The 12,147-nt window shown below is 50.5% G+C and overlaps 2 protein-coding genes across 3 annotated transcripts in view; one reads left to right on the top strand and one right to left on the bottom strand.

Annotated features, from left to right (window-relative positions):
- Positions 1-10,440, top strand: part of LOC137431666 (uncharacterized) — a 46,542-nt gene extending 36,102 nt beyond the window's left edge. Inside the window, exons 2-4 of one of the 2 annotated variants that reach the window (XM_068123249.2) lie at positions 8,922-9,520; positions 9,620-9,772; positions 10,042-10,440. In XM_068123249.2, the coding sequence (XP_067979350.2) occupies positions 8,953-9,520; positions 9,620-9,772; positions 10,042-10,049 (729 nt within the window). In that variant the 5' untranslated portion in view covers positions 8,922-8,952 and the 3' untranslated portion in view covers positions 10,050-10,440. Of the gene's footprint in view, positions 1-8,918; positions 9,521-9,619; positions 9,773-10,041 lie in introns of both variants that reach the window. The other variant, XM_078782312.1, reaches the window with a different exon arrangement.
- LOC144893007 (uncharacterized) overlaps positions 1-12,147 on the bottom strand; it is an 812,187-nt gene that overhangs the window by 667,244 nt on the left and 132,796 nt on the right. The window lies entirely within an intron of this gene.

Genomic DNA, 12,147 nt, shown 5'->3' with positions numbered 1-12,147 from the left:
CCTCCAGGACGAGGCTCAGGTCTATCATACCGGAGGAGGGAGTAACCTGGGAGAGATACCAAGGCATCAGAGACATCATGAAGGAGGAAAGTTTCTGTTAAGCAGATCACATCTGGTTTGTCAGAAGCAACCTGTATGGAGAGGTCAGTCAAGTTTGAGCGAAGGCCCCGGATGTTTGAGGTCCATACCGTTAATGAAGAGGAAGGGGGAGCATCGGGTCCAGAACAGGGGGGGGGAGGGGTAGGGTAAGATGTGGAAGAGGAGGAAGAGGTAGGGAGAGCTGTTGAAGGTGTGTCAGAGATTTCAGAATAGCTTGGAGAAAGGGAAGAATGGGGCGGACAAAAGGTTTGATGGAGATTGGGTGAGGCACAGTGAGGTGTTATTTGAGGAGGGGGAAGAGCAAGGCAGAAGGTTTGGGGAGATGAAGGTGAAAGTTGGAAGGAGGAAGAAGCAGGGAGGATGCTTTGAGGAGGAGGGGTGAGAGGGGAGTCTAGGAGGGGAGGAGCGAGGGAGAGTCTCGGAGGGGAGGGGTGTGGGAGGAGTTTAGGAGGGAGGGGAGGGAAGGGGCAAGGGGGGAGATTTGAAAGGGATGGGCGATGGGGAGGATTTGGAGGGGAGGGGTGAGATTGGATTTTGAAAAGTGTACGATTCATGGGAAACGAACATTTTTTGCAAAATGAGTTTGAGACCTTCGAGTCAAAAATACGTTTGAGGACACTGGAGGAGGGATGGAGTTCTGGATAGTTTATGGAATGTAGAAAGGAGGAACTGTAAGAGATGGTATTATATATATATTTTGGAATGAATAGATTTGGTGAGCAAGACGAAAGCATCCTTTTGTAGGAAAAGAAGAAAAGGGTGTTATAATATATGAGAGAAAATAGTTGTTCAGGGGAGAGATTATACATTTCTAACCGCGTGATCGCGAACGAAGAACGAACGAACAAAAAGAACAACAAATAAACGAATAAGACCTGGGAAGGAAATATTTTTTTGGGGTTTTTTTTTTTTTTTTTGTGAGTACAGATATTAAACAAGGAGGTACGGGGTGAACGACTGGTACGAAACAGAGAACGAAAATAATTTCAGCGCATTCGACGAATCGCTGAGAGAAAAACAAACCACAAGGTCGGAGACGGTACGGTAGTCTAAGCCTACGAGTACTAGGCCGCAGAATACTCGATACCATTAACCGACGATTGTGTATACATGTACGAAAAATTAGCACCGAAAATTTTCCAAAAGATACGCGACAGGTACATACACCGAAAGATAGATACAGTCTCGACAAAAACACAATTGAGAAATATCACTTAGCTTCGAAAGCGTGAGCGCATGGAGCAGCTTCGAAAAGACGTGACCTCGCCGTGATCTCGCGAGATCTCTGATTCAATGTCGGGATTCCACCAAATGTCTTCATTTAGTGTTTTAAAGAGCATACATGTTTGTGGTTTATAATATTTTTACTTCCTGTAGAAGCCGTTGCTCACACGGAAACGCCATTATAACTATAAGCTATATACTTATTATAACTATAAGCTATATAGACACGTTATCACTGCAGGAAAAACGCCTTGGGGGAAGTGGGACATTAAAAAAAACAAAAAAAACATTAGTATTAATATTAGTATTAATATTGTTTTGTAATAATGAAGTGTGGTGCTGCGCACACAACTTGCTTGCCAAAGAGGTAGGCCACAACGCGTTTGATAAAACCAAAAGAGTCTTTATTGTCAAAGCTCGAACTACAGCACTGGGCGGGCTCGAGCTTAGAGCCTGCATATATGTGCCGAGGCCACGCCTAGAACCCCGGGCGTGGCCGCTCGGTTGAAGGGCGGGGCATGTGCCATCGGTCCCCGCCTGGGCGCTCGCGCCACCCACTGGTGCGCGGAATTATTGCTCCATGTGCCCGCCACACGCGCCCCCCCAGAATTCCCGTGCACCTGAAGGGTGAGTTTGCAGGGAAGCCGGATGACCCAGCCGAAACGCCCCCTGGCGATGGGTGCAGGGCTGGGGGGCAGCGGGCCGGTGGGGCTGAGGGGTGCCGGGGGACCGACCGCCGGGGGGCGGCCTAGACGCGGAGGCAGAGCTGCTGGTGGGGTTGCTGGGGGTCCGACCGCCGGGGGGCGGCCTAGACGCGGAGGCAGCGCTACCGGCGGGGGGTGGTCCGGATCGAGGTGGGCCGGCTTGAGGCGGTCCACGGAAATGCGATCCGGGGCACCGCCGATGTCGGCCGTGAAAAACTTGTCACTGCTCTCCAGCACGCGGAAGGGCCCGTCGTACGGGGGCCGTAGCGGTGCCCGGTGGGCGTCGTGCCGGATGAACACGTACTTTGCCGTGCGAAGCTCCGGGGCGACGTGGGAAGGCGGGCAACCGTGGTGTGCCGTTGGCACCGGGGCGAACCTCCGGGCAGTCTCCTGAAGGGCGGAGCGCTGTTGCGCCGCGGACCAAGGAGCCGTGGAGTCGGGGATAAATTCACCCGGTACCCGTAGTGGTTGCCCGAAGACCAACTCCGCCGAGGACGCGCGCAGGTCGTCCTTGGGCGCGGTCCTGAGGCCCAGCAGGACCCAGGGGAGCCTGTCGACCCAGCCGCCGTCGCGGAGGCTGGCCCTGAGCGCGGCCTTCATGGAGCGATGAAAGCGCTCGCACAGGCCAGTGGCCTGGGGGTGGTAGGCCGTGGTGTGGTGTAGCTTCACCCCGAGTCCTTGCGCCACCGCGGCCCAGTGCTCCGAGGTGAACTGGGGGCCGCGGTCGGACAGATGTCTGAGGGGGCACCGAACCGGGCAACCCAAGTGGCGACAAAGGCTTGCACCACCTCAGCCGCAGACGTCGCCGCCAATGGGATGGCCTCCGGCCACCGTGTGGTGCGGTCGACCATGGTGAGGAGGTGGCTGAACCCTCACGAGGGGGGCAGAGGTCCCACCAAGTCGACGTGCACATGCTCAAACTGCCGCTCGGGCACCGTAAACGGGGCCAACGGTGCCTGGGTGTGGCGGTGGACCTTTGCGCGCTGGCACGCGAGGCACGTCCTGGCCCAGTCGCGGACGTCCTTCCTAAGGCCATGCCAGACGAACTTCGCCCCGACGAGTTTCTGGGATGCCTTCGCGCCAGGGTGGGACAGGCCGTGGATGGCGTCGAACACCGGGCACTGCCAGCCAGCGGGCACGATGGGGCGAGGCCGGCCGAGGGAGACGTCGCATAGGAGGGCCGTGCCCGCGGTGTCGAACGGCACCTCGGTGACGCGGAGGCCCGTGACGGCGGTCCGCAAGGCCTGGACGCCGGGGTCGGCGGTCTGGGCCTCAGCCATCCGGGCATAGTCGACCCCGAGGTGGACCGCGTGCACGACGGACCGGGAAAGGCAATCCGCCACCGGGTTGTCCTTACCCGCCACGTGACGGAGGTCCGTCGTGTACTCGGACACGGCAGAGAGGTGGCGCTGCTGCCGTGCCGACCATGGCTCGGCGACCTTGGCCATCGCGAACACAAGGGGCTTGTGGTCAACGAAGGCCGTGAACGGGCGGCCCTCCAGCAGGTGGCGGAAGTGTCGGACCGCTAGGTGGAGCCCGAGCAGCTCGCGGTCGAAGGTGCTGCACCGGCATTCGTGCGGGCGAAGCTGCCGGCTAAAAAACGCCAGCGGTTGCCAAGCACCACGCACCCATTGCTCGTACACTGCGCCCACCGCGTAGTCCGACGCGTCGGTGGTGAGGGCAATCGGTGCATCGGGCGCCGGGTGCGCCAGCATGGTGGCGTCGGACAGAGCCAGGTTTTGCGCCCGCGAACGCCGCGGCCATCGGCTCCGACCATGCGATGTCACCTTTGCCCGGCTTGCCCCGAAGCCCCGGCCCGCTTGTCGGACGTGTAGGCTGGGATGACGCTTACCTGCGCTCCTGTATCGCAGAGTAAACGGCGCCCGGACAAGGTGTCCGTGATGAATAGGAGGCTGCCGGAATGGCCGACGCTCAGGGCCGCTACCGAGCGCCGGCCCGGTCGTTTCCCGACTTGTCAAACGAGCACGGCGGGCAACAATTCTTAGCCTTGTGGCCGAACCTGGCGTGGAAATAGCACCAGGCTTGCGGCAGCGGCCGCGGTTTTCTCGGCGCCGGTGGTGGTGGGCGGGGCGCGGCAGCGGCCACGAGGGACGCAGTAGCATCTGGCTCGGGATCCATGACGGCCGCACCGTAACTCGACTGCGTGTCGCAAGCCGCGAAGAACTTGTCGGCCTCTACGGCCAGGGCGCGGGGTTCCCTTATGTTGGAACCGGCCAGCGCGAGGCGTACCTGTCGAGGTAGCTGGCGTAGGAAAAGCGCCCGGAATAAGAAATCCGGGGCTTGGTCACCCAGCAGCGACAGCATATAATCCATCTGCACAGATGGTCGTGTGTCGCCGAGTTCGGGAAGGTCCAGGAGGCGGTCGGCCCGTTCGATCTCCGTGAGGCCGAACGTGGCGATGAGGAGACGTTTGAGTGCCCCGTACCTGTGGTCGACCGGCGGGTGCCGCAGGATGGACACGACTCGGGCGGCAGTGCCGGGCCCGAGGGCGGCGAACACGTGGTAGTAACGGGTCTCGTCCACCGTTTTGCCTCGAAGCTGAAATTGCGCTTCGGCCTGCACGAACCACACATCGGCCTGTGCTTCCCAAAACTCTGGGAGTTTTACCGCGACGGCGTTGTTGGCCATGGCGCGTTCGGTGGTCAGCAACGGCTGAACCAATCGGGGTCACCAGTGAAGTGTGGTGCTGTGCACACAACTTGCTTGCCAAAGAGGTAGGCCACAATGCATTTGATAAAACCAAAAGTCTTTATTATCAAAGCTCGAACTGCAGCACTGGGCGGGCTCGAGCTTCGAGCCCGCATATATGTGCCGAGGCCACGCCTAGTCCCCGGGCGTGGCCGCTCGGTCGAAGGGCGGGGCATGTGCCATCGGTCCCCACCTGGGCGCTCGCGCCACCCACTGGTGCGCAGAATTATTGCTCATGTGCCCGCCACAATAACATTAATAGCCGGCGAAGCCAGTGTTGTGAATGAACGCGTACGTATTATGTTGAAAAGCCAGATTTTGCTGGATCCCTTGAGAATTTCGAAGCTATGACGCACCAAATCGCTCAATGGAGGCCGCCATCTTGCGGATGCGGAAGTATGCATAACAAATTGAAAAAAGTTCAATAGGAGTTTGTTTCACCCGTCTTTTTTTGATTCACAATCTTATGCACCTCTAATTTGTAATTAAAATACTTTAAGACCAACCTCGGCCCGCACGGGCCTGGTTATCTTCAACGAAAATCGTCACCAAACACCGGAACCAATGATATTCGAGCATTTGAAAAAATATTTCAAAAACCAAATCACTCAATGGAGGCCGCCATCTTGCGGATGCGGAAGTATGCATAAAAAAATTGCGAAAAAGCTCAATAGGAGTTTGTTTCACCCGTCTTTGTTCGATTCACAATCTTATTCACCTCTAATTTGTAATTAAAATACTTTAAGACCAACCTCGTTCCCCGGGCGCACATGGGCCCTGGTTATCTTCAACGAAAATTGTCACCAATTACCGGAACCAGGAAACAATTAGCCAGGAAACAATATCTCTCCGTTCTCAGGACCGAACTCTCTTATCTGTCTCCCTCTTCCAAATCCTGGTGGCGTCTGGTCAAATCTGTTTCTGGTGTTTGTTCCCCCTCCATCCCCTCCCTCACCTCAAACGGCCACACGGCTGACTCCGCACGTGAAAAAGCTGAATGCCTCAACTCTGTGTTTGCCTCTAAATCTTGTGTCCCAAACCCATCCCTCTCTGTACCCACCATACCCAGTCGTACCCAGCTGCTCCTGGACTCTGTGTCCTTTCCTCCTGACAAGGTGGAAAAGTTTCTGTCAACCCTCGACTCGGATTCTGCAACTGGACCTGACGGCATCAGCCCACGGGTCCTAAAATCCTGTTCTTCCGCTCTTTCACTCCCTCTCTCTGTTCTCTTCACCCTCTCTTTTGCTCAAGGGCATCTTCCATCTGCTTGGAAATCTGCCAACATCACCGCTTTGCACAAAAAAGGTGCAAAAACAGATCCCAGCAACTACAGACCAATCAGCCTTCTCCCAATTATCAGCAAAGTCATGGAATCCATAATTGCTTCAGATATGAAATCTTTCCTCTTCTCCAATGGCTTGATCTCTGATCATCAATTTGGTTTCAGACCTGGACACTCTACTCTGGACATGCTCCTTCTGCTTTCTCAACAATGGATGGAGGTCCTCAATGCCAAACAGGAAATTAGAGCTGTCTCCCTTGACATATCACGTGCCTTCGATACGGTCTGGCACCCCGCTCTGCTCACCAAACTCTCCTCTTTTGGTATCCATGGAAATCTCCACGCATGGCTGGCGGACTTCCTCTCTAGTCGTAGTCAACGTGTGGCCCTGAATGGGTTTCTCTCATCTCCTCTTCCTGTTCAGGCTGGAGTTCCACAAGGCAGTGTTCTAGGCCCTGTGCTTTTTCTGGTCTTCATCAATGATCTCTCTGACTCTCTTGAAAATCCTCTGTATCTCTTTGCTGATGACTCTACTCTCTGTCGCTCCATTCTTCATCCCTCAGATCGGCAGTCTGCTGCCTCCTCACTCTCTGCAGACCTGGACAAAATCACAGACTGGGCAAACAAGTGGAACATGTCTTTCAATCCTGACAAATCTCACACTCTTACGATGTCTCTCCGAAAAGACCGACTGGACAACCCTCCCATCCACTTTCTGAATAATCCTCTCCAAGAAGTTCTGTCACTCAAGCTTTTGGGTCTCACTATCTGCCATGATCTTTCCTGGGAAAACCACATTTCAAATCTGGCCTCCAAAGCCAGTCGCCGACTGGGCATCCTCCGTCGTGCGAAGTCCTTCCTTGGCACACCTGAGCTCCTCACCACATACAAGGCTTTCATCCGCAGCTCAATGGAATACTGCTCTCCCCTCTGGGCTGGTGCTCCTGCCTCACACCTAGCTCGTCTTCACGCTGTTGAAACCAAAGCATTCAGAATCATTGGAATCTCCCGCGATGAAGCTAACTCCAAGGGCCTCTCACTCACTCACCGCAGGCAGGTTGGTGGTCTTTCCATCTTCTACCGACTCCTCTCTGGCCTTGCCCCCCCAGCTCTCTCTGGGCTCTGTCCCGCAAATATTCCTACAGGTCGCACAAGATCTGCCTGCAACCCTCTTATGGTCAAACTGCCAAAATCAAGACTCTCTGCTCACCTTCACTCCTTCATTCCTCTTTTCTCCCGCCTCTGGAACAAACTCCCTCACTCTCTTCAATCCCACTCCACCCTCCAGGTCTTTAAAACAGCTGTTCACCACCATCTCTTATCTTCCCCCATCCAAAACCTTGATCTTTTCTACCCCCGCTAATTTCACCCCAATTCCACTTTTTTGAAATACCAACTTCTGTCCTGGAAGTCATTGGTGTCCTTGTGTTTTATACTTCTCCCTCCACCCCGCCCCCCCCCCTTCCCATGCCTCCTCCCCCCAAGCCCTCTCCCTTCCACACATCTCCCTGCTCTCAAATGTTGTGTTTGTGTGCTTCACCTTCTCTCCCCATCTTGTTTTCTGCTCCCGCTTTTTGTGTGTTTTGTTTGTCTGGTTGATTTGTTTGTGAAGTAAATGTTAGCTCTTTCACGAGCCTCGATTCAGTATACAAAAAAAAAAAAAAACAATGAGATTCGAGCATTTGAAAAAATATTTCAAAAAAGCTTTTTAGCACATTTCGGAGGCTGAAAACGGCATCAAATATTCTAAAATTGACGAAGAATTATATATTTATTAGAAATCTCGCGGCCGTATGGGATAGTTTTTCACGGCCGGAAATATCCGAAGTTGAGACGGAATTCACCGAATTAATCAAGAAGGAAATTTTATAAATTTTAATCTCATCCAGAATGCAAATGGTGTCATTTTGAACTAGGTACGGTACCTACTACACCTACCTACTACCAACTACCTAACCTACTGATGCCATAGTGATGGGTATAATAGTGGCAAGAGACTTTGGCTTCGCCGGCTCATTGCGGCTTTGCAGTCGGGTACTAGTAATATGCGATTAATATGACCCTACTGCAAAACCGCAATGAGCCGGGAAAGCCAAAGCCTCTATTGAACTTTTTCGCATTTGTTTATGCATACTTCCGCATCCGCAAGATGGCCACCTCCATGGAGCGATTTTGTGCGTCAAAGCTTCAAAATTCTCAAAGGATCCAGCAAAATCTGGCTTTTCAACATAATACGCGTTCATTCACAACACCGACTTTGCCGGCTATCATTAATTTTGTTATTAAAAGCGTCTTTGGAAAAACGCCACGATAAATCTTCTTCTTTGGGAAACGCCACGATAAAGCTAATTTAACATTGATATACACCTCAACACGCAACCCCATTGACGGCAATGGTGGAGAAAACCCCCATCGGGGGAGAAAACCCCCTTGGGCAGGGGGGCAAATGAATGCGCTCCAACCTTCATTATTTAACCCTTGGTCATCCTGTCAAGTTTGGTTGAGATTGGATGAGTAACGACAGACTGTATTGGCGTCAATAATTCATCAGACAGACGGACAGACACAAATGGTGTATTTTAGTATGATGATGATGATGTCTGTGATACAACTTTAGCTGCCTTCATAAATTTACGTTGTTCTCATAATGTATAAAGTTGCTGGAATGGCGATGTACGTTACGGGAAATGGCCGGAATAGCATTTTTCCTATCTGCTTGTTCTTGACCAGGTAGTTTTTTTTCAATGTTTGAATATTAAATCAGATTGCAGCATTTCGATGCAGGTGGATTTGTACTCTACTCTGAATTTTAAAAAACAAATCTTTCAGTTTTTAAAGCACCGTGTAAACATTTCATAAGCAATCGCATCACGTCCTTGCCATCTCTCTGTCCCTCTTAGAAGTTGGATCATTGGAGCTCAGTGCGACTTCACAATGGCTGACAGAGTTCTACTGTCGTTGGTGGCCGGTGTGGTTATTGTGTGCATCTGCAGTGCAGAACCTCACACTCCCTCTGAAACACTTAAACATCTATCTGAGAGCACGACCATGTCAGCCATACCCACACCAGACAACACTCAAAATGTTTCACAATCCACACTGGTGCCAGAAAACAAAACCCAGCTTGAAAATGCAACTTTCCCTGACGAAATGAATGAAACCAAGGGAGGAAGCAACTTGACGATGGTGAATAATACAGCTAGCACTGTAATGGCAGTGACAAGTGTCACACATGGTAACCTCTCTCCTGAGACTTCCACCACCAAAGTAAATACAACTACTGCGAAGTCCACTGTTACCGCGACACCATCAAAGGCTTCCAAGACAACACCGATGTTTACTTCAACGGTGAGCAGAACAACACAGAGAGTCACCACAGCGAGCGTCTCGTCTTTGCCAACGGTTGCACTGACGTCTCCCATCACCACCAACAAGCCATCACAACCAACCACATTACAGAAAGCAAAGAAGATTCTGATCACATCGAAACCGGGAACACCAGGTAAGTGAGCACCGTGTCTTTTGAGATTTGGGTTCCCAAGGTTGAGTTTTGTGCGGTAATTAAAAAACAAAACACCGTTACCATTTTATCCTGTCTCAGTTATGACCCCAAAGGCTTCCGGTCATGCTGCGGGTGTTGTTCTGAGCATCGTGCTGGCATTCACGTTCGCAGTTTTGATCATAGTCATCATCCGCCGACGACTCACCATCCGCAGACAATTCCAACACCAGCGGTTGGAAGATATGGAGGAAGGTATGGATGTTTACATCACATTCAGCGTTGCTCTGGGTTATGAACGTTTGACCGTTAAGTCACCAACACATGCCATCTTCAGGTTCATGTGTGGCACATCAATGGGGTGAAATACCAGATTGCAGCATTTGTAAACGTTATAAACTAGGTCTAGTTTGTACTTTGGCACAAACTCAAGAGTCTTCAGCTTTGGTGAGCACAGCCCATAGGGAATGTGATCTTCCCTGAAATGCTAATTCATCCTCTAATGCTTTTCCCTTTCCTTGCAGATCTGTAGCTGGAGTAGAGAACACGGATACAATCAGTGGGCAGGTGCCCACCATTTTGGCTGCTTTATGTTCCCAAGTTTGCTTCTTGCACATTTATACAGGCTTTCAATTCCTTCATTATCTGCACTCTTTTTGAACGTCAGGGTTCATTCCAAAACTCGTTCATTCGGCTGTGCTTTACACTGCTTTGCAAGAATATCTGTCATGGAGCTGTTTCATGTAGTTTGTTATTTAACCGATTTCACTGTCTTCTCCGGCCTTTGCACTGTACCCTGTGGCTGGATGCTATTGTAATCAGACTTTTCATTGTTGTTGACATTGTTTTTAATTTACATCCTCACCTCAGGGGTTAGTTTTATGAAAAGAAAGAGGTTTGTAAATAAAACTTGGAAAATTGTTGTTGGTGATTTTGTCCAGATTTTGAGGATGCAAAGGTAAAAAAAAAAACTTTAAATATCATTCGGAGACATGAGCGTACTTTAATATTGTTAATTAGAAATATTGTTTGAGCTCAGTTTTCACGCTTTTCTGTTGAGTTGAGTCGCAAGTGCATTGGCATTTGATAAATAAAACAAGTGATCCCCAGTTCATGTTGATGACAAGTGAGTCACCCAATCAAGATTGGGTTAGTAAGACTTCAGGAAAGCATCGAGAAGATTGTTGTCATCAATACAACACCGTGGAAAGGAGGAGAACACACCAACAGCAGGGTAGAGGGACATCACAGACGGTCACTTGGAGGAAGAAAGGATGATGGGAAGAAACAACCGGGAGGTGGGGGAGGTGGGGGAGGGGAGGGGGGAATAAAATTGCAATAAATCAGACTTTTTCCACGTTTCTTTACACATCGTAACCCACAACGTCCAAGTGAAAAACAAATTCTACAAATTTCATCAAACCAATTAAAAATAAAAAACGAGAATATCTTGGTTGGATAAGTGTCCACCCCCCTTATAATAGCAATTGTAAATTATCTCAGGTGTAACCATTCACCTTCAAAATCACACACCAAGTTAATTGACCTCCACCTGTGTCAAATTGCAGTGATTCTGATAAATAAATAAAATATATATATCAGCTGTTCTTGTAGGTTTCCGCTGCTGGGTAATGCATTTCACAGCAAAGACTCAACCATGAGCACCAAGGAGCTTTCAAAAGACCTCTGGGATAAAGTTGTGGAAAGGCACAGATCAGGGGATGGGTACAGAAATATTCCAAAGGCCTTCAATATCCCTCAGAGCACAATCAAGACAATCATTAAGAAGTGGAAGGTGTATGGTGCCACCAAGACCCTGCCTAGATCAGGCCGTCCATCCAAACTGGATGACTAAGCAAGGAGGAGACTGATCAGAGAGGCCACCAAGAGGACAATGGCAACTTTGAAAGAGCTACAGGCCTTTATGGCAAAGACTGGTCACTGTGTACATGTGACAACAATATTCCAAGCACTCCACAAATCAGGCCTGTAGAGTAGAGTGGCAAGAAGGAAACCATTACTCACAAAAGCCCACCTTGAGTCCCGTTTGAGTTATGCTAAAAAAAACACTCCGGAGATTCTGAATCCATGTGGCAAAAAGTTTTGTGGTCTTTGGCCAAAATGCAAAACATTACTTTTTGTGCAAACCCAACATAGCACATCACCCAAAGAACATCATCCCCACTGTGAAGCATGCTGGTGGCAGCATCATGTTATGGGGATGTTTATCATCAGCAAGGACTGGGGCACTTGTCAGGATAGAAGTGAAAATAGATGGGACAAAATACAGAAAAATCCTAGAGGAAAACCTACTGTCCACTGCAAGAAAGCAGAAATTGGGGCGGAAGTTCACCTTTCAGCATAACAACGACCCGAAGCACACAGCCAAAGCTACACTGGAGTGGCTATGGAACAAAAAGACAAATGTCCTTGAGTGGCCCAGTCAGAGCCCTGCCATAAATCCAATCGGAAATCTGTGGCATGATTGAAGATTGCTATCCATAAACGCTCCCCACGCAACTTGACTGAGCTTGAACAGTTCTGTACAGAAGAATTGGCAAATATTACCCAATCAAGGTGTGCAAAGTTGGTAGAGACCTATCACAAGACTCACAGCTCTAATTGCTGTT

This window comes from Myxine glutinosa, chromosome 7, assembly GCF_964187855.1.
Source record: "Myxine glutinosa chromosome 7, kmMyxGlut1.1, whole genome shotgun sequence".
In the NCBI taxonomy this organism is placed as follows: Eukaryota; Metazoa; Chordata; class Myxini; order Myxiniformes; family Myxinidae; genus Myxine; species Myxine glutinosa.
This window is presented reverse-complemented; position numbering and strand designations above follow the sequence as displayed.